This window comes from Bos indicus x Bos taurus, chromosome 1, assembly GCF_003369695.1.
Source record: "Bos indicus x Bos taurus breed Angus x Brahman F1 hybrid chromosome 1, Bos_hybrid_MaternalHap_v2.0, whole genome shotgun sequence".
NCBI classification, from domain to species: Eukaryota; Metazoa; Chordata; class Mammalia; order Artiodactyla; family Bovidae; genus Bos; species Bos indicus x Bos taurus.
This window is the reverse complement of record NC_040076.1, coordinates 65,497,869-65,520,406: the sequence shown is the minus strand read 5'-3', so window position 1 is coordinate 65,520,406 and position 22,538 is coordinate 65,497,869. Positions and strand designations below refer to the sequence as shown.

At 35.9% G+C, this 22,538-nt stretch overlaps 1 protein-coding gene across 1 annotated transcript in view; it reads right to left on the bottom strand.

The window, feature by feature from the left end:
• STXBP5L (syntaxin binding protein 5 like) overlaps positions 1-22,538 on the bottom strand; it is a 306,548-nt gene that overhangs the window by 156,801 nt on the left and 127,209 nt on the right. The window contains 2 exon segments of the mRNA XM_027531120.1: positions 14,472-14,595; positions 19,607-19,690. Of these exon segments, the coding sequence (XP_027386921.1) occupies positions 14,472-14,595; positions 19,607-19,690 (208 nt within the window).

Here is a 22,538-nt window from a genome sequence, read left to right as displayed (position 1 = left end):
GGGAGAAAAGGACACCAAAAGGTAACTTGAATCCACAAGAACAAAGGAAGAGAACCACAAATAAGCAGCAAAAAGGCTAATGTAACAACTTCTATACATACGTGTGTGTGTGTGTGTGTGTGTGTGTGTGTGTGTATGTAGTAGTCACTCAGTCAATAGTGTCCAACTCTTTGTGACCCCATGGACTGTAGCTCGCCAGGCTCCCCTGTTCATGGAATTCTCCAGGCAAGAATAGTAGAGTGGGTTGCCATTCCCTTCTCCAAGGGATCTTCCCAACCCAGGAATTGAACCTGGGTCTCCCACCTTGCAGGCAGATTCTTTACCATCTGAACCACTAGGGAAGCCCCTATACATACATACCCTTGACTAAATGTTCAAAGAAAAAAATATTTTTAGAATAATATATGCTACAACACACTAAACCATCTGAGATGAAGCCTAAGCAGTGCAGAGAGGGAAATTTATACCTATGAGCAGCTATATTAAAAAAGAATATATGTGAGGAGGGAAGAGGGAGAGGGTTATGGATGGGAAACACGTGGACACCCATGGCGGATTCATGTTGATGTATGGCAAAACCAATACAATATTGTAAAGTAATTAGCCTCCAATTAAAATAAATAAATATATATTAAAAATAAATTAAAATATTGAAAATAAATAAACAAGAATATATGAAATCACTAACCTAACCATTCACCTAAGTCACAGAATAAAAGAACAACATAAACCTGAAGCAAACAGAAAGAAGGAAATAATAAAGATTTGAGCAGAAATTAATGAAATATTGGGCTTCTGTTGTGGCTCTGCTGGTAAAGAATCCTCCTGCAATGTGGGAGACCTGGGTTCGATGCCTGCGTTGGGAGGATCCCCTGGAGAAGGGAAAGGCTAACCACTCCAGTATTTTGGTCTGGAGAATTCCATGGACTGTATAGTCCATGGGGTCAAAAAGAGTCGGACATGACTGAGTAACTTTCACTTCACTTTAATGAAGTATTAATAGAATAGAAAAAATATATATCAATAAACTGAAATCTGGTTCTCTGAAAAGATCAGTAAAATAGCTGAACTGACCAGAAAAGACAGAGACAGAGATAAAAGACTTAAATTCTGCCACCAATTCTCCTACCATTCTCCTAAAAACAAAAGAGGAAATATTTGCCAACTAATTCTATAAAACTATTAGTACGATCCATTGTATGAGATCAAACATCCTGATATGAGGCTAACACAGAAATATAACAATGAAGAAGTGAGGTTTTTCTAAATAATGGGAATATGGTTACCATCAGAAAAACCAGTTACTATAATATACCATATCAATAGAATAAAGAACAAAAATTACACAGTTATCTCAACAGACTAAAAAGGCATCTGATGAAGTCCGACACTCTTGATTAAACAAAAGCTTCAACAAAGGGAAAAAAAAAGATTTCCTCAACCTGATAAAAGACTATGAATAGAAACCCAGAGCTTACCATCATATTTACTGGTGAAAGAAGAAAAACTTTCCCTCTATGATCAAAAACAACTGAAGAGAGATCAAGATGGTGGAATAGAACCATGTGGAGCTCATATCCTCCCACAGATACATTAAAAATGCATCTACATGTGGAACAATTCTCATAGATTCCTACTGAATACTGGTAGAAGATCTCATGTTATCAAAACTGCAGGAAAGATCATCACGTAAGCAGGTAGGACAAAAGGAAAAAAAAAAAAAAAAAGGCAATCAGTACAGAACCTGCACCCCTGGGAGGGATCTATAAAAGAAGAAAGGTTCCTTCACCCTGGGAACCCCCTTAAACGGCTGGGAGATCAACAGTGAAAAACAGGGAGCTTCAGAGGCTCAGAGGAGAGTGTAGCAGCTGGCTTGTGGTAGGCAGAACAAACAGAGATTAGCACAGATGGTCCTGGCTACCTCACTTGCAGTCTCCAGACCAAGATGCCTGTCTGTGGTGCTCACTGGGGGCTGGGCGCTAAAATCTGGGCTTCAGTGAATAGACCCAGGGAGAGACCTGAGGTTAGCTGTGCAGAGGCAGCCTGAAGGGGCTAGTATGCCCTAGGCTGTATCTAGGGGTACACAGGATGGAGCCTGATTCTGCCACTGAAGCCCCACTGTTAATGCGCAAGAATGGAGGGGCAGGGCCCCACCAAAACATGCTCACAGTGGTTACGGCTCTGCCCCTGTGAGCTCTGGACGTGCACAAGCACCGTGGACTGTCCACACACAGAGGCAAGGCTGAAATCTATGTTGATCCCCAGGAGCTGGAGCCGCATGACTTTAGAAGCAGGGCTGAAATTTGAGCAGTGTCCTGTCAGCTTTGGAGGACTTATGCCATAGGCTCCTTTGTAAGCTCAGAGCCTGTGAGACATTCAAGCAGACTACTGATAGTCCCAGGGTTGGGTGGGTCTGGCATTAGTAGCTGCCAGAACAAGCAAAGGCAGGGCCAACGTCTGGATTGACCCCTCGGGTCTCACAGCGGTGCCTGGTGCCTGACCAGTGGATCTGTGCCTGCATACTATGCTGGTGCACTGGTGAGCACAGTGCCTGAGGAACATCTTAGCTGACTGCTTGCACTCTCATGCTGAGGAAGGGCCGAGGGCAGTGCCAACAAGAGCATACTCATGAGTGAGACCACACTTCCCAGTAGACAGTTCCTGGGGAGGAACACTTAGTGCCTCGTCCCCCAGTGAAGTGTTTCACTCTCACCTACCTCACACCACAGCTCAGAAATGGATCTAGGAGCTACTACTCCAACAACTGGGAGCAGACCCTACCCCCAACAGGGCTGTGACAACCACACAGCAAAACGGAGGCCCCATTCAACATTCAAGGCAGGCTGTGATCACCACAATACCAGTCTCACCCATTATCAAGAGGATAATGGGCAGCACATAATGAGGAAAGCTGAGGCAGGCATCCATACTAAAAACAGCCCTCTCACCAAAAATATTACACAGACACAGGCTACACAGGGATACCCACATAAAAACAGCCCTTTAAAACCACAGTGGACAACTGTTTCTTCTAAATTCACAGAGTCAAAGAAATCTAAGTAAAATGAAGAAGCAGCAGTACCACTTCCAATTAAAAGAAGAGAAATCCCCTGAAAGAACAAACAAATCTCTCCAGTCTTGGAGTTCAAAAAAGAAGACTAATAAAAATACTGACGGAATTAAGAAAGGCTATCAATAGGAATTAAGAAAGGCAGATCACTGAACAAGGAACTAGAAACTATAAAGAAGAGCCAATTAAAATTAGAAAACTAATTTTCTGAGACAAAAACTAAGCTGAAAGCAATAAATATCGAACTTAACAATTCAGAACAAGTAAGTGATCTGGAAGAAAAGAATGGAAATCATGCATCAGAACAACAGACAGATGAAAAAAAAAAATGAAAGCAATATAAAAGACCTATTACACACATAATAGGGATCCCAAAGAAGAAGAAAGAGAAAAGAGGATTGAAAATATATTGGAAGAAATTATGGAAAATTTTTCCCAAAGCTAAGGAAACAAACTAGGCACAGGAAGCACAGTGGGTCCAAAACAGGAAGAACCCAGACAGACTTACACCAAGATATATCATAATTAAACAGAGGATCCTAAAGGCAGCAAAAGGAAAAAAAAAAAAAACTAGGTTACAGGGAACCGCCATAAGGCTATCATCTGGTTTCTCTACAGAAACCTTGCAGACAAGAGGGGACTGTCATGTTATATACAAAGCTCTGGAAGGGAAAATCCTGTAACCTAAGATACTCTATCCAGCAAGATTATAATTTAGAAATTCCACAGATAAGCAAAAGCTAAAGGAATACAGCAATAGAACTATTGAAAGGACTACTGAAAGGACTTATCTAAGTAGAAAAGAAGCAAGAATCTATAGGAAAGAGAAAATCACAATTGGAAAGCAAATCACTTAAATAGGTCAGTACCTGAATTAAAAAAGTTTTTTTGAAAGTGATGATAATTACAATGAATAGCAAAAGAATAAACATGATGATGTAAAACAGTACATCAAAATCATGAAATGTTGGGGAAGGCTGTAAGAAAATGAAGATTTTTTAAAAAATGTCTTTGAGCCTATATGACTACCAGCCTAAGCAAGTAGATATGGTATTGGGTTAACACACTTGAAAAATTTTTACCACAAATCAAAAACAAAATAAATAGATGCACACACACAAAAAAAAAGGGAATTAGTTTCTGCTATACAACAAAGTGAATCAGCTAGATGTACACATATAACCCCTCACTCTAAAGCCTCCCTATCACCCCCTCATCCCATCGCTCAGTGTCTCACAGAGCACTGAGCTGAGCTCCCTGTGCTAGACAGCAGTAGACAGCAGCTTCTCACTAGCTATCCCTTTTACAGATGGTAGTATATACATACATCAGTGCTACTCTCCCAGTTTGTCCCACCCACTCCTTCCCATCTGTGTCCACAGGTCCAATTATGCTCTAATAAAAATAAATACTTTTTAAAGTTTTTGGTAAATAAGGTGCCAAGTACATGAAAAAAAAAAAAAACAAACACAAGCATAATACAAAAGAAACTTATCAAACCATAAAAAGACAGAAAGAAGAGAACAAAGAAGAAATACAAAATCAACTAGAAAATAAGATTTTAAATGGCATTAAATTTATATCTATCACTAATTACCTTAAGTGTCAATGCACTAAATGCTCCAATCAAAGGCACAGAGCGGCAGACTCTATAATGAGACAAGAGACTACAATATGCTGCCTACGAGACATTAATTAACATGTAAAGACACATACTGAAAGTGAGGCAATGGAAAAAGATATTCCATGCAAGTAGAAGCAAAAGAAAGAGATGGTGGTAAAAAGAATGCTATACCATGACTAAGTGCAATTTATCCCAGATGTGTAAGGCTGGTTCAACATTCAAAAACTAATTAATGCAGTCCATCACATCAATAAAACAAAAAGGAAAAAATACATCACCATATAAAGATGCATAAGAAGCATGTGACAAAATCCAATACTCATTCATGATAAAAACTCCCAGTAAACTAGAAATGAAACGTGCAGGAACTTAAAGGGCCTTCTCAGGAACAGACACTTGAATGTGTCCTCAACCTCTTGCTTTTAAAAGAAGCTTTAGCCTCCTAAATCAGATTGATTATATTCTTTGCAACCAAAGATGGAGAAGCTCTATACAGTCAGCAAAAACAAGACCAGGAGCTGACTGTGGCTCAGATCATGAACTCCTTATTGCCAAATTCAGACTTAAATTGAAGAAAGTAGGGAAAACCTCAAGACCATTCAGATATGACCTAAATCAAATCACTTATGATTATACACTGAAAGTGAGAAATAGATTTAATGGACTAGATCTGATAGTGCCTGAAGAACTATGGATGGAGGTTCGTGATATTGTACAGGAAACAGGGATCAAGACCATCCCCAAGGAAAAGAAATGCAAAAAAGCAAAATGGCTGTCTGAGGAGGCCTTACAAATAGCTGTGAAAAGAAGAGAAGCAAAAAGCAAAGGAGAAAAGGAAAGATATAAGCATCTGAATGCAGAGTTCCAAAGAATAGCAAGGAGAGAAAAGAAAGCCTTCCTCAGTGATCAATGCAAAGAAATAGAGGAAAACAACAGAATGGGAAAGACTAGAGATCTCTTCAAGAAGATTAGAAATACCAAGGCAACATTTCATGCAAAGATGGGCTCGATAAAGGAGAGAAATGGTATGGACCTAAAAGAAGCAGAAGATATTAAGAAGAGGTGGCAAGAATGCACAGAAGAACTGTACAAAAAAGAGCTTCACGACCCAGATAATCACGATGGTGTGATCACTGACCTAGAGGCAGACATCCTGGAATGTGAAGTCAAGTGGGCCTTAGAAAGCATCACTATGAACAAAGCTAGTGGAGGTGATAGAATTCCAGTTGAGCTATTTCAAATCCTGAAAGATGATGCTGTGAAAGTGCTGCACTCAGTATGCTGGCAAATTTTGGAAAACTCAGCAGTGGCCACAGGACTGGAAAAGGTCAGTTTTCATTCCAATCCCAAAGAAAGGCAATGCCAAAGAACGCTCAAACTACCACACAATTGCACTCATCTCACACACTAGTAAAGTAATGCTCAAAATTCTCCAAGCCAGGCTTCAGCAAGACATGAACTGTGAACTTCTAGATGTTCAAGCTGGTTTTAGAAAAGGAAGAGGAACCAGAGATCAAATTGCCAACGTTCGCTGGATCATCAAAAAAGCAAGAGAGTTCCAGAAAAACATCTATTTCTGCTTTATTGACTATGCCAAAGCCTTTGACTGTATGGATCACAATAAACTGTGGAAAATTCTGAAAGAGATGGAAATACCAGACCACCTGACCTGCCTCTTAAGAAACCTATATGCAGGTCAGGAAGCAACAGTTAGAACTGGACATGGAACAACAGACTGGTTCCAAATAGGAAAAGGAGTACATCAAGGCTGTATATTGTCACCCTGCTTATTTAACTTATTTAATCAAGACTGCCAGGAGAAATATCAATAACCTCAGATATGCAGATGACACCACCCTTATGGCAGAAAGTAAAGAGGAACTAAAGAGCCTCTTGATGAAAGTGAAAGAGGAGAGTGAAAAAGTTGGCTTAAAGCTCAACATTCAGAAAACGAAGATCATGGCATCTGGTCCCACCACTTCATGGGAAATAGATGGGGAAACAGTGTAAACAGTGTCAGACTTTATTTTTCTGGGCTCCAAAATCACTACAGATGCTGACTGCAACCATGAAATTAAAAGACACTTACTCCTTGGAAGCAAAGTTATGACCAGCCTAGACAGCATATTAAAAAGCTTTTTAATAACATTACTTTGCCAAAAAAGGTCCATCTAGTCAAGGCTATGGTTTTTCCAGTGGTCATGTATGGATGTGAGAGTTGGACTGTGAAGAAAGCTGAGCACTGAAGAATTGATGCTTTTGAACTATGGTGTTGGAGAAGACTCTTGAGAGTCCCTTGGACTGCAAGGAGATCCAACCAGTCTATCTTAAAGGAGATCAGTCCTGGGTGTTCATTGGAAGGACTGATGCTGAAGCTGAAACTCCAGTACTTTCGCCACCTCATGCAAAGAGCTAACTCATTGGAAAAGACTCTGATCCTGGGAGGGACTGGGGGCAGGAGGAGAAGGGGACAACAAAGGATGAGATGGCTGGGTGGCATCACTGACTCAATGGACATGAGTTTGAGTAAACTCTGGGAGTTGGTGATGGACAGGGAGGCCTGGCGTGCTGTGATTCATGGGGTCACAAAGAGTCAGACATGACTGAGCAACTGAACTGAACTGAAACTAGCTTTACAAAAATATTAAAGGAACTTATCTAGGTAAAAAAGAAAAGGCCACAATTAGAAACAAGAAAATCATAAAATGAAAAAGCTCACTAGTAAAGCAAAGATACAGTAAAGGTTCAAAACCATCCATACACAAAACCAGTAGGGAGGTTAAAAGATGAGTCATTAAATCATCTACATCCACAATAAACAGTTAAGGGATACACAAAACAATTAGGTGCAAAATATGTTATCAAAAACAGTAATCGTGAGGGGGAGCAGAGTATACATGCAAGGTTTTTGAAATGCATTTGAAAGTAAGAGATAAGCAACTTAAAACAATCATGTATATATAGATTGCTATACAAAAACCTCTTGATAGTGACAAATCCAAAAGCAATAACAGATGCCTAGATAAACAGAAAAGGAAAAAAAATCCACGCATAACACTAAAGATAGTCATCAAATCACAAGAAAATAGAACAAGAGGAGAAGAAAGCGGGGGGGGGGGGGGTGGGGGTGGGGGGAGCTACAAATCAAATCCAAAACAATTTACAAAATAATGGCAAGAACATAAAAATTGATAACTGCCTTAAATATAGCTGGACCAAAAGTTTCCACCAAAAGATACAGGATGGCTGAATGATACAAAAACAAGACCCACAAATATGCTGCTTATAAGAGACCCATTTCAGATCTAGAGACACATACAGACTGAAAGTGAGGGGATGGAAAAAAGGTATTCCATGCAAATAGAAATCAAAAGAAAGCTGAGGCAGCAATACTTACATACAACAAAGTGACTTTTAAATAAAGATTGTTATGAGAGAAAGAAGGACACTACATAATGATCAAGGAATCAATCCAAGAAGAAGATTCAATTGTAAATATATATGCACCCAGCATAGGAGCACCTCAATATATAAGGCAAATGCTAACAGCCATAAAAGGAGAAATTGACGATAACACAATAAGAGTGGGAAACTTTAACGCCCCACTTTCATCAATGGACAGAACATCCAGAAAAGAAATCAGTAATAAAACACAGGCCATAAATAACACATTAGAGCAAATAACACATTAGAGCAAATTGATATTTATAGAGCATTCCATCAAAAAGCAGAATACACATTCTTTTCAAGTGCACATGGAACATTCTTCAGGATAAATTATACTAGGCCACAAAAAAAAGAAAAAAGCCCTCAATAAATGTAAGAAAACTGAAATCATATTAAGTATCTTTTCCAAGAAAAACACTAGGAGAACTAGAAGTCAATCAACTACAAGAAAAAAAAATGTAAAAAATGCAAATACATGAAGGCTAAACAATATGCTACTTAACAATCAGTAGATCATTGAAAATATCAAAGAGGAAATTAAAAAATACCTAGACATAAATGAAAATGAAAAATGATCCAAACATGAGATGCAGCAGAAGCAGTTCTAAGAGAAAAATTTATAGTATATACAGGTTTACCTCAGGAAACAAGAAAAATCTCAAATAAGCAACATCTAACCTTAGACCTAAAGCAACTGGAAAAAGAACAAACAAAACTGAAAGTTAGTACAACAAAAGAAGTCATAAAGATGACAGCAGAAACAAAATTGAGTCTAAGAAAAAATAAAAATGATCAGTGAAAGTAAAAGCTGGTTCTTTGAAAATATAAACAAAATTGATAAATCCTTTGCCAGACTCATTGAGAAAAAAAGGAGAGGGCTCACTCAAATCAATAAAACCAGAAAAGAAAGAAAAATTATAACCCACACCACAGACATACAAAGGATCATAAGAGACTACTATGAACAACTATATGCCAATAAAATGGGCAACCTAAGAGAAATGGACAAATTCTCGGAAAGGCACACCTTCCCAAGACTAAACCAGGAAGAAATAGGAAATATGAGCAATCCAGTAATGAAACTGAGTGATTAATTAAAAACTCTCAACAAATACAATATTGTAAAGTTTAAAAATAAAATTAAAAAAAATAATAATAAAGTCCTTTGTTTCGGGGGAAAAAAAAAAAAACTCTCAACAAGCAAAAGTCCAGAACAAATTGACTTCACGGGTGAATCCTAACAAACATTTATAGAAGAGTTAGAACCTATCCTTCTCAAACTATTTCAAAAACTGCAGAGGAAGGAATGCTTCTGAACTCATTCTATGAGTCAAGCATCACCTGATACCAAAACCAGACCAAGATATCACACACAAATAAGAAAATTATAGGGAAATTTCACTGATGAACATAAATGCAAAAATCCTCAACAGAATACTAACAAACCAAATCAAACAATACATAAAAGAATGATATACCATGAAAAATGGAATTCATCCCAAGGATAATAATTTTTCAATATCCACAAATCAGTGTGATACACCATATCAACATATTGAAGAATAAAAACCATATGATCATCTTAATAGGTGCAGAATGCTTTTGATAAAAATCAACATTTATTTATGATAACTCTCTAGAAAGAGGACACAGAGAAAACATACCTCAACATAATAAAGGCCATATTTGACAAACCCACAGCTAATATCATGAAGTGAAAGTGTTCCTCTCTCAGTCATGTCCAACTCTTTGCAATCCCCATGGACTGTAGCTCACCAGACTCCTCTGTCCACGGGAATTCTTCAAGCAAGAATACTGAAGTGGGCAGAAGTATCACCCTTCTCCAGGGGATCTTCCCAACCTAGGGATCAAACTCTGGTCTCTCACATTACAGGCAGATTTTTTACCATCTGAGCCACCAGGGAAGGCCCAACTAACACCATAATCAATGGTAAAAAGCTGAAAGCATTTCTTCTAAGATCAAGAACAAAAAAAGGACATTCACTCTGTCAACATAGTTGTGAAGTTCTAGCCATGACAATCATACAACAAAAAGAAACAAAGAAATCCAAACTGGAAAGGAAGACATAAAAGTGTCATTGTTTGCAGATGGCACAATACTATACATAGAAAATTCAAAATATACTACCAAAAAATTATCAGAGCTCATCAATGAATTCAGTAAAGTTGTAGGATAAAAATCAATATACAGAAATCTGTTGCATTTCTGTACATTAACAATGGACTGTAAGAAAGAAAATGTACCATTTACTATGATTTCAAAAAGAAAAAACCTAGGAATAAACCTGCCTAGGGAGGCAAAAGACTGGTATGCCAAAAACTATAAGCCACTGATGAAAGAAATTAAAGAAGACACAGATGGAAAGAAAATACTATGGTCTTGGATTGGAAGAATCAATATTGTTAAAAAAAAAACATAATATCAAGGCAATCTATAGATTCAGTGTAATCCTTGTCAAATTACCACCATGTTTTCACAGAACTGAAACAAATAATTTAAAAATTTGTATGGAAACACAAAAGACTTTGAATAGCCAAAGAAATACTGAGAAAGAAAGATGGAGCTGGATGGATCAGGTGCCATGACTTCAGACTATATTCCAAAGCAATAGAAACCAAGACAGTATGGTACTTGCAGAAAAAGAGAAATATAGATCAATAGTACATAATAGAAAGCCCAGAGATAAACCCATGCACTCATGGTCACCTTATATATGACAAAGGAGGCAAAAATATACAACGTAGAAAAGACGGCCTCTTCAATAAGTGGTGCTGGGAAAACGGGACAGCTACATGTAAAAGAACAAAATTAGAACAGTACCTAACAACCATACACAAAAATAAACTCAAAATGGATTAAAGACCTAAATGTAAGACTGAGTACAATAAAACTCTTAGAGGAAAACATAGGCAGAACACTGACATAACTGCATCAAGATCTTTTTTGACCCATCTCCTAGAGTAAAGAAAATAAAAACAGTAATAAGCAAATGGGACCCAATTAAACTTAAAAGCTTTTGCACAACAAAGAAAATCATAAACAAGACAAAAAGACAACCCTCAGAATAGGATAAAATATTTACATTATGTGACTGTTGAGGGTTTAATACCTAATATATACACAGAGCTCATACAACTCAATATTTTTTTTAAAAAAATCAACAACCCAATCAAAACGTGGGCAGAAGACCTAAACAGACATTATTTCCAAAGAAGACATAGATGACTGACATATGAAAAGACTGCTAATTATTAGAGAAATGCTAGTCAAATGCAAGTCAAAAACAGAATAAGTTAAGTCTCAGAGTGGTCAAAATGGTTATCGAAATGTCTGCAAATAATAAAGGCTAGAGAAGATGTGGAGAAAAGAGAACTCAGCAGGAAGGAACATAAACTGCTATAGCCATTATGGATAGTATGGAGGTTCCTTTAAAACTAAAAATGGAGCTACCTATGTGATCCAGCAATCCCATTACTGGGTATATATCCAAAAAGAAAGAAAAAAGAAAATTCTAACTCAAAAAGATATATGCACACCAATGTTGATAGCAGCACTATTTACAATAGCCAAGATGTGGAAACAACTCAAGTGTCCATCAACAAATGACTGTCGTAGGATGTGGTGTGTGACACATATACATAACCGTGGAATATTACTCAGCAATTAAAAGAATGAAATATTGTCATTTGCAGCAACATGGATGGACCTAGAGAACGTTATACTTAGTGAAGTAAGTCAGAGAAAGACAAACATTATGATATCACTTATATGTGCAATCTAAAAAATAATACAAATGAATCTATATACAAAATATAAGCAGACTCATAGATATTGAAAACAAATGTAAAGGGGGAGGAAGGAGAGGAAAATTACAAGTACTGGATGAATAGATATAAACTACTATACATAATATAGATAAGCAACAAGGATTCACTGTATAGAACAGGGAATTATATTCAGTAATAACCTATGTTGGAATATAATCTGAAACAACAACTGAATCACTAAGTTGTACACCTGAAACTAACATTGTAAGTTTATACAACAATAAAAAATACTTAAGTGTATTCAAAGTAAAAATTAAAACATTGTATTTAGATGTAATAAATATGATAAATATTGCATAAAGGACAATGGGTGAAGGTAAATAAATATATGTGGTTGTGAAATTTCTACATTTTATGTAAAGTGTTACAATTAACTCTAATATGGAAAGTTAAGGAAGTATACTGTAATCCCCAGAGCAACTGATTAAAAAGAATATGTGAAGATGAAGGTAAGTTGCCTATATGTAAATTCAAATGAATTATAGTAAAAACTTTCAAATAATCCAAAAGAAGGCAAAAGGGGGAGATAAAAGGAACAAAAATGCAATACCATAAGTAAGTATATTTAATATTAGTGAACATTCCAACTAAATGATGTAAGAGTGAATAAAAATGCAAGACCCAACTATATGTTCTCTACAGGAGACATGATGAATGTCTAACAATAAAATCTTAAAATACATGGAACAAAAAAAGTATGGAATTACAGAGAGCAGATAATTCTATAACCATTAAATTTTAATACCAGTTTCTCAGAAATTGGTTACTAGTCAATATATCAGTTAAATCATAGAAGATCTGATAAACATTATGAGCCACATTTAGCTATTTGATTTTTAAAGTATAAACACAAAATGAATAGAATTACAAGCAAAAATTCACAATAATAGAGGTTTTAATAATAAGTTCTTCTCTAAGAACTCAAAACTCAATAATAAAAACAGTGAAGATTTAAATAGTACAAAGTAAAAATAAGAATTTGAAATTTGACCTTCGTGTAAAAGGAAATTATATTCTTCTCAAGTATACTTGGAACTTCATGGTAATTAATTGTGTATGTCTAAGGCTGAAACTCCAGTACTTTGGCCACCTCATGTGAAGAGTTGACTCATTGGAAAAGACTCTGATGCTGGGAGGGATTGGGGGCAGGAGGAGAAGAGGATGACAGAGGATGAGATGGCTGGATGGCATCACTGACTCGATGGACGTGAGTCTGAGTGAGCTCCGGGAGTTGGTGATGGACAGGGAGGTCTGGCGTGCTGCAATTCATGGGGTCACAAAGAGTAGGACACAACTGAGTGACTGAACTGAACTTAATTATAAAGTAAATGAAAGGCAGAATAGAAGAGTATCAATAACCTCAGATATTCAGATGACACCACCCTTACGGCAGAAAGTGAAGAGGAACTCAAAAGCCTCTTGATGAAAGTGAAAGTGGAGACTGAAAAAGTTGGCTTAAAGCTCAACATTCAGAAAACAAAGATCATGGCATCCGGCAATCTATAAAAATATTTAATCACTATATTGTATACCCAAAACTACTATAAATAATATATCAATTGTACTTCTATATAAATAAATAAAGCATCTCTAAGTTAAGTGCCTAATTGTAAGGTAATCTCTTATGTAAACTGCTAAGATAAATGCTGCAATAATTTAGTCTTTTGCAGATAGAACATGATGGCACAAAAAGATGGCAGAATAACCCAAGTTGGAATAATTCCATCTTTTGATTTATGGGTCACCCACTATACAAACATACCACAATTTTCTAAATGTAAAACTATAATAAACACCCAGAAACTGTAACACAATGTATTTGATTAACCTCTAGGTTTTGACTTTTCTATTCTTACAACCAAGAGTATGAAGTAAACATGAAAACTCAGATCACCTATATTATGGAAAATAATACAGCCTCTGAATAAAAGTTATTCATACATTTGACATTTTTATTCTGTCCAGTTAGGTAGAACCAACATAAATCCTAAATATCTCCTTTCAATGAGGAATATAATAAGAAATACAACCTACAATAAAAACCACAGTACTCAAATGGCATAAGTGAAAATAAATGGGAGAATTTAGAAGACAAAAGACCCTAAAGCAGTATAGAAATTAGATCTAAGAGTTAGATCCATAAAGTGCCATTCTCTCACTAGCTTCCTTACCCCTTAAAATTGGTCAAATTCCTGCATCATTTCCTCTGTTTCAGGAACAGCAATCATCAATTATTCGATTTTTGCCTGGGAGGTCTCTATATACGTTCAGTTACAATGTAAAAAAGTTGACAAACAGGAGGAAGGTAAGGTTAGAAACTTTGGGTCATAAGGTGGGGATCTGAAGGAGGTATAAAGGGGTATTTAGAATCAGAAGCTATGTTCTATTACCTCTTTTTAGTGATACTGATACCAACTTTCCTAGTTCAAGTAGTGGCACTGCATCTCCAGAGTTTCTTTCTTTTGAAAGCATATATCTTACCATGTGGAACTGTGGTCTGGAAAGGACGACTTGGGCTTTTCAGGTTCCATAAAGTCAAGCTACCATCTGAATGGCTGCACATGAATTGTTTGCCCTCATGATGCCAATCAATTGAATGAATAGCCTAATGAAATAACAATTAAAAACAAGTAGAGGAGGAAGAAAGTTGATATATCATTCTATATTCCAAAGGAAAAATATTTTAGCACAGAATTATTATAGCAATAACACTTAAGAAACATGTAATTTTTCTGACCTAGATCATACTACCTTTGGCTTCAACTCTCTATAGGCATATAAGAGGCTGTAAAATTTTATCTCCTTAGAAAAAGAAAAGTTAAGTAAATTTCATTTTGTTGGATCCCAGAACTTTTTGTTGTAAATCCTATGTCTTCCCCATATCCTTTAATGCTTCTTTGAAAACTATTACATGAAAGTAAAAGCAAGGTTAACAGAAGATAATCTCGGATGAGGCAGAATTTACTTTAATTTCACTTAAAGTAACCAACTTAAAAAGTAATTTATGTTAGAGTTGCAATTTAAGGGCTTACTATGTGTCAGACCCCAAGGTAAGCAGTTTATGTACATTATCTCATTTAATCCTACCAAACAGATATTATGTTTTTCCAAATTACACATGGTAAAATAGGCTAGAAAGACTGAGACATCCTTGCTCGGGTTACACTACTCAAATCCAACATCTAACTACAAAACCCATATTTGGAATCAATGAACTATGTTAACTCTAACATATGCTATTTAAATTGACTTAAAGCAGGAAGAGCTTAAAATTGTTTGTATTTACAGATTCATTCTGTAGTTATAAATAAATTAAAAAGCAATTGTTACATTTTCCTAAATTGTTTTATTCCCCATGATATACAATATCTTACATAAAGTAGGTACCCAAATATTTGTGAAATGAATAAGTATTTATGTTATCAAATGTTGCCACACCCTTGGTATTCTTTCAAAATTAGTAAAGTATAAAGGGAACTTGGGTAATGTGCTATTTATTGCACAATGAAAGAAACTCTAGTAGACACAAAAGTTGAACAGATGTATACAGCATGATCTTTCCTTAAAGGAACTTAAACAACTATGAGAAAGGAAACTATAACAATACTTATTGTTTGGAACTTTTAATATTTAGTTTTTTAATCTATATTTATAAAATTAAGTCATGGATATATTTGTTATTATTTATATTTATACAACTAAGTTATGAATATATTTATTTATACCAAACTTATACATATATTTACACACACATGTATTTCCAAACAATAAGTATTATTATAGACAAATGATGGCTAGAGCAATCATTAGACATATTAGAAATGAAACAGCATATCAGTGGACCTCAAGATAAGATTTGATTAATTGAAAATGATACCATGACACAACAGACTTATTTTTTCTCTCACCCTGGTCTCCATTACTGGGCAGAGAAGATTTCTTTACTATCAGAGTTCAGTAGAGGCAGTGAGAGTGAAAAAAACACTTCTTTGTCTTCTCTGCTTATTTCTTCTCATTTTTGTATGTGTCTAAAGGGAAAGGCCACGTCTTGCCTCCTCTACATGTTAACCTGGATGAACCTTAGTCAATTTAATAAAGTTCTCTCAGACTACTTTGCTAAAAATGGTAGGTGCAGAGAGAGCATCCCCAGCCCTAATCTTTATTTCCCACTGAATTTGTCTACTGGAGAAGACAGATATAAAAATAATAGATATAACATAAAATCAAAATAAGTTGTATAAAAGAAGTACACTTATTGTATAGAAGAGTAGGCATGTAAAACCAACCTGTTATTAAAGAATAGGAAGTCAAATAATCATTTATTGAAGAGACTGAAGAGCTGACATTTGAACTTGACTTAATGGGTAAATATTTAATTTCTGTTTATTTGATTACACCCTACTCCATTCTTTAAGAAGGACTTTAAGGGTTTTCTGAAAAACCAAATATAATACAACTAATTAAAGAAGAATTTTTAAAATGGAAAACAATACGGAAAATAAAACACTAGTAACTTTGGTTAATTCAGTGACTGTAACTGAATTTCTTGTAAACAAAAAAGACAAAGGAAACCCAAAAAGCTAAGTAACAATCTGAAAAAAGGAAAAACAGCAGTTACTAAAGGAATTAAAAGATTATCCTCATGTAAAACTCTGAGAGATTTCTCTGTTAGAGATTATTTTTAAAATATAGATGAAACAAAAACTTTACAGCTAATGTGAAAATAAAATTTGTATACTTATTTCTGAAAATGATCTTGTATTTACAAAACTCTGAATTCATCAGTAGTTATTTATCAAGTAGCTATACTGTACAAATAGCTTTACAATTGCTAAGGAATTAACAGAACTTTGATATGCATAAGAGGAAAGAAGGGAGTTCAAGATAAAGTATAAGCAGAAGCAAAGGCTTTGAAGTGAGCAGTAAATGGTATGTTTAGGAGACAGTAATATGTCTGAAGTATGAGGAGTGTATAGAAGAATGCCATAAATTAAGTTCAAAGCAAAGACTGTCAAGGAATAAGACTTTGTATTGTTGACAATTGGGACCCATTTAAAGGTTCTGAGGTAGGAAATTACGATCAGCTATGTCTTAAAATGATAATCTTGTGAGGAAAGATATATTGTAAAGCTAAGATATCCAAGGAAATGTGATTAGTTAAAAGTCTACTATAGTCTTCAAGGCAAAAGATAACATCCTCAACTAGGACACTGAATGTGGAAATGAAAAAAGAGAGGAGATAAATGAGAGATAATATAAAAATGGGATCATGAAGACTGCAAGAGTGACTGCTTCTACCACATGAGGAAGAAAAAAGAGTCAACCAAGACTCTGTGGGTTTTAAATTGAAATAACCAAATCAAAATTGAAAAACTGAAATAAAAACACAGAGAGAGAATTAGGTCTTTAAGTACTAATTCAGTGCCAATGGAATATTCATCTGAAGTTACCTAATATATTACTAGATATTTGCACCAAAGATATATGAATTTTAATTTATCAGCATAATATAGGTAATATTTGAAATGATGGGAGGCTGAATATGAACATAAATGCAAACTGAAGCAATGAAGAAATGAAAAGAGGGTGAAGACGTAGAATCCTGAAGAGTATAATTTAAAGGAGAGTTAGGGAAAGAACCAATGATGGAGAAAGGAGGGGTGGAAAAGATGAGATGGGAACAATACAAACAAATGAATAAACCATTTAAGAATGAAGGACTGATGTAAAGTCACAGGCTTCAGTTCAGTTCAGTCGCTCAGTCGTGTCCGACTTTTTGCGACCCCATGAACCGCAGCACGCCAGGCCTCCCTGTCCATCACCAACTGCTGGAGTCTACCCAAACCCATGTCCATTGAGTCGGACTGATGTAAAGTCACAGGCTTAGTGAGGAACTTAAAAGACTAAGAAGGGATCCTTGGTGACTTATTAGATACTTTTTCAGGTAAGTATTACAGATGATTTCAAACTATGAGGGGAAAAGTGCTGAGAAAATTTTTATAAGTTTAGTAATAACATGAAGTATATAACTATCTTTATTAAAATGACAGGACATAATTATGCATTATATAGATTTTATATAATTTATATAATTCTAGATATAAAATAGGTAAAGTATTCTACTGATTAACATTGTTAATATTTATATAGACATTTCATTGCAAAATTGCGTTCACTTTTTTTTTTAATTTACTTTTTAAGGTTAGAAACTTTCCTTCCACACTTTTTAAAGCTACAAGAAAACTAGTTAACTGAGCATTCTCATCTGGATTTCCATTTCAGCTGCTCTACTCTAGTTCCAAGTGGCTAAACACACAGATGGTATTTGCACTCTTATCTAAAGGGTAGTTTTGCAGAATAAATGATCTCCATCCTCATTCTTTATTTTTATATATTTAACAAAAGGAAAACCCTAGCTTAGCTCTCCAGGACCTTCTTATGATTAAAGGTGCCCTGTAAGTTGCTCATAAAGCACATAATTGTATGATATTGCTTGCCAGAATATTGCTCACCAATCATGATCAAATTACCCAGCTGTTATATCATTTATTTCTGAATTCTTTGTTACCATGATAATAATCTTGTATATAACATAAAATTGAATTTTGCCAGGACCACTAAGAAATGAATAGGGGTAGCAGTTATGGAATAACTAAAGGCTTGCATCTTTAAGCATCAAAATTTAAATTTTACTATAGGGGATGGAAGGGAGCACAAAAAGGAACTGTTCTTTTAAAAATGTGTTTTCTTTTCAAAATTCTTTTTGTATTTATCTTAGTGTTGTCTTGAATTCTCTGGCACTCTTTCTATTTAAGCCTGGGTAATGCTAGACAATGATTTATGACCTGTATTTTCTTCCTATCTCTCACCACTGTACCAGTTTTTAAAATTTAATAGAGAGCCTAGATGATCACCTTTATTTCCACAGCTACAATACATAAATCCCCTTTCTCATCTTTTGCCCTTAGCCTCACTCTTTTCTCATTAGCCTCTTAAGAAGAAAATACTTAATGGCCTAGAATCAATCTGTGAACACCTGAAGATCAATTAAGAGACTATTCCTCAGTATGAGTTCATTGATTTCTCTACATGAAAATCTAAAATCTCAATTCTGTATGATAAAATGTACTTTAAGATCTGATTCTTAGTAACAATAAGTATTACTATTTTAAAAATCTCTCTCTATTTTAAGAAGGCAAATATTAGACAATAAAGCCTTTCCAACTGACTACATAAACTTTCTGCCACAGAAAAGCAATTTTCTAAAGACATGAACAGTATCTTTAGAGACCTTAAGGACAAAGAGGTAAGAAATAATCATGAAGCCTAAAGAAAAGAAAAATATAAGTAATAGAAACCAATATACATAAGATGTCAAAAAAGCTTAAAAATAGTTCATCAAGGCAAAATTTCCACTCAAGAGAACAACTCCGAGTGGAACAACTCCGAGTTTTTGCATGAAACTCATGCAAAAACCAAAAGGCAATGTGAGACACTGGATCAAAATGAGGCAGCTTTCCAAAAATAAAAATATTGGTAATGTACAAGGAGTAAAAGTAGACAACAGGCATAAAATCACGATACTCTTTTCAAATATTTCAGTAGAAATCACTTACCTCATCATAGTAAACTCTCAGTTCTGCTCTCTTGGATTTCAAGTCCCAGAAAACTACAGTACCATTTTCATAACCTATTAGCAACTGGAAAACATTAGAACAATCATTTTTGTAATTCTAACATTAATTTTAGCTTGTTCCAAATAAAGATTAACGTTAATAAAGTAAAATCATACTACATAATACAACTTTATTTAAAATACCAATCTTTCCAAACCTGATTATTTTCTTTTTTTAATTTTATTTTATTTTTAAACTTTACAATATTGTATTAGTTTTGCCAAATATCAAAATGAATCCGCCACAGGTATACCTGTGTTCTCCATCCTGAACCCTCCTCCCTCCTCCCTCCCCATACCCTCCCTTTGGGTCGTCCCAGTGCACCAGCCCCAAGCATGCAGTATCGTGCATTGAACCTGGACTGGCGACTCGTTTCATACATGATATTATACATGTTTCAATGCCATTCTCCCAAATCGCCCCACCCTCTCCCTCTCCCACAGAGTCCATAAGACTGATCTATACATCAGTGTCTCTTTTGCTGTCTCGTACACAGGGTTATTGTTACCATCTTTCTAAATTCCATATATATGCGTTAGTATACTGTATTGGTGTTTCTCTTTCTGGCTTACTTCACTCTGTATAATAGGTTCCAGTTTCATCCATCTCATTAGAACTGATTCAAATGTATTCTTTTTAATGGCTGAGTAATACTCCATTGTGTATATGTACCACTGCTTTCTTATCCATTCATCTGCTGATGGGCATCTAGGTTGCTTCCATGTCCTGGCTATTATAAACAGTGCTGCGATGAACATTGGGGTACACGTGTCTCTTTCCCTTCTGGTTTCCTCAGTGTGTATGCCCAGCAGTGGGATTGCTGGATCATAAGGCAGTTCTATTTCCAGTTTTTTAAGGAATCTCCACACTGTTCTCCATAGTGGCTGTACTAGTTTGCATTCCTACCAACAGTATAAGAGAGTTCCCTTTTCTCCACACCCTCTCCAGCATTTATTGCTTGTAGACAAACCTGATTATTTTCAACATTGAAAACTATTGGCAAAAGAACTCTATTCAATATAAATATATACCAATGAAATGAGACAACGTGTAAGTATATATGTGCTGTGCTTAGCCACTCAGTCGTGTCCGACTCTGTGACCCCATGGACTGTAGCCTGTCAGGCTCTTCTGTCCGTGGCAATTTTCCAGGCAAGAATACTGGAGTGGGTTGCCAGACATTCCTCCAGGGGATCTTCCCAACCAAGGGATTGAACCCATGTTTCCCGCATTGCAGGCAGATTCTTTACAATCTGAGCCACCAGGGAAGCATAAGTATGTATGACACAACATAAAAATAAATGGGAAAACCAGAATAACAGAAAAATAGAAGAGAAAATGAACATGAAATAAAGGTGATAACTGAATAAACAGTGTATATGCCATTCAGGCCTATGCACTTGTAAAATGTGGCCACAAATTTGGCTTCAAGTTATTTTCTATCAAATCCAATTTTATCTCTGACTTAAGTCAGTGTTTCAAATTGGTGACTGATGAACTCTCAGTAGTTCACAAAGATATTCTAGAGATTCATGTTATTAAACATAGTTGATATTGACTTGTAAATCAATAAATAAGACAATTAAAATATACATACTTCATTTCAAAAGAAAAGCATTTGAGAACAGAAAATGATTGGATGATCATACTCAAGATTCAGTCACTCAGCTAAATATTACTTGCTGTGCTGATGATTTTTCCTATAATATGACACTGAATGTTCAAACAACCGCACAATTGCACTCATTTCAAATTCTAGCAAAGTAATGCTCAAAATTCTTCAAGCTAGACTTCAACAGTACACCAACTGAGAACTTCCAGATGCACAAGCTGGATTTAGAAAAAGCAAAGGAAGCAGAGATCGAATTGCCAACATTCACTGGATCACAGAAAAAGGAATAGAATTCCAGAAAAACATCTACTTCTGCTTCATTAACTATGCTAAAGCCTTTGACTGTGTGGATCACAACAAACTGTGGATTTCTTTAAGAAATGGGAATACCAGACCACCTTACCTGCCGAGAAACCTGTATGCAGGCCAAGAAGTAACAGTTAGAACCGAACAAGGAACAAAAGACTGGTTCAAAATTAGGAAAGGAGTATGTCAAGGCTGTATGTTGTCACTCTGCTTATTTAAATTATATGCACAGTACATCACACAAAATGCTGGCCTGAATGAAACGTAAGCTAGAATCAAGGTAGCCAGGAGAAATATCACCAACCTCAGATATGCAAGTGATACCACTCTAATGGCAGAAAACAAAGAGGAACTAAGGTACCTCTTGATGAGGGTAAAAGAGGAGAGTGAAAAAGCTGGCTTAAAACTCAACATTCAAAAAACTAAGATCATGGCATCTGCTCCCACCACTTCACAGCAAGCAGAAGGGGAAAAAGCAATAGATTTTATTTTCTGGGGCTCCAAAATCACTGTGAATAGCAACTGCAGCCATGAAATTAAAAGATATCTGCTCTTTGGAAGGAAAGTGATGACAAGCCTGCTGCTGCTGCTAAGTCGCTTCAGTCATGTCCGGGTCTGTGTGACCCCATAAACAGTAGCCCACCAGGTTCCCCCATCGCTGGGATTCTCCAGGCAAGAACACTGGAGTGGGTTGCCATTTCTTTCTCCAATGCATGAAAGTGAAACGTGAAAAGTGAAAGTGAAGCTGCTCAGTTGTGTCCGACTCTTAGTGACCCCATGGACTGCAGCCTACCAGGCTCCTCCGTCCATGGGATTTTCCAGGCAAGAGTACTGGAGTAGACAGCATATTAAAAAGCAGAGACATAACTTTGCTAACAAAGTTCCGCATAGTCAAAGCTATGGTTTTTCCAGTAGTCATGTATGGATGCGAGAGTTGAACCATAAATAAGACTGA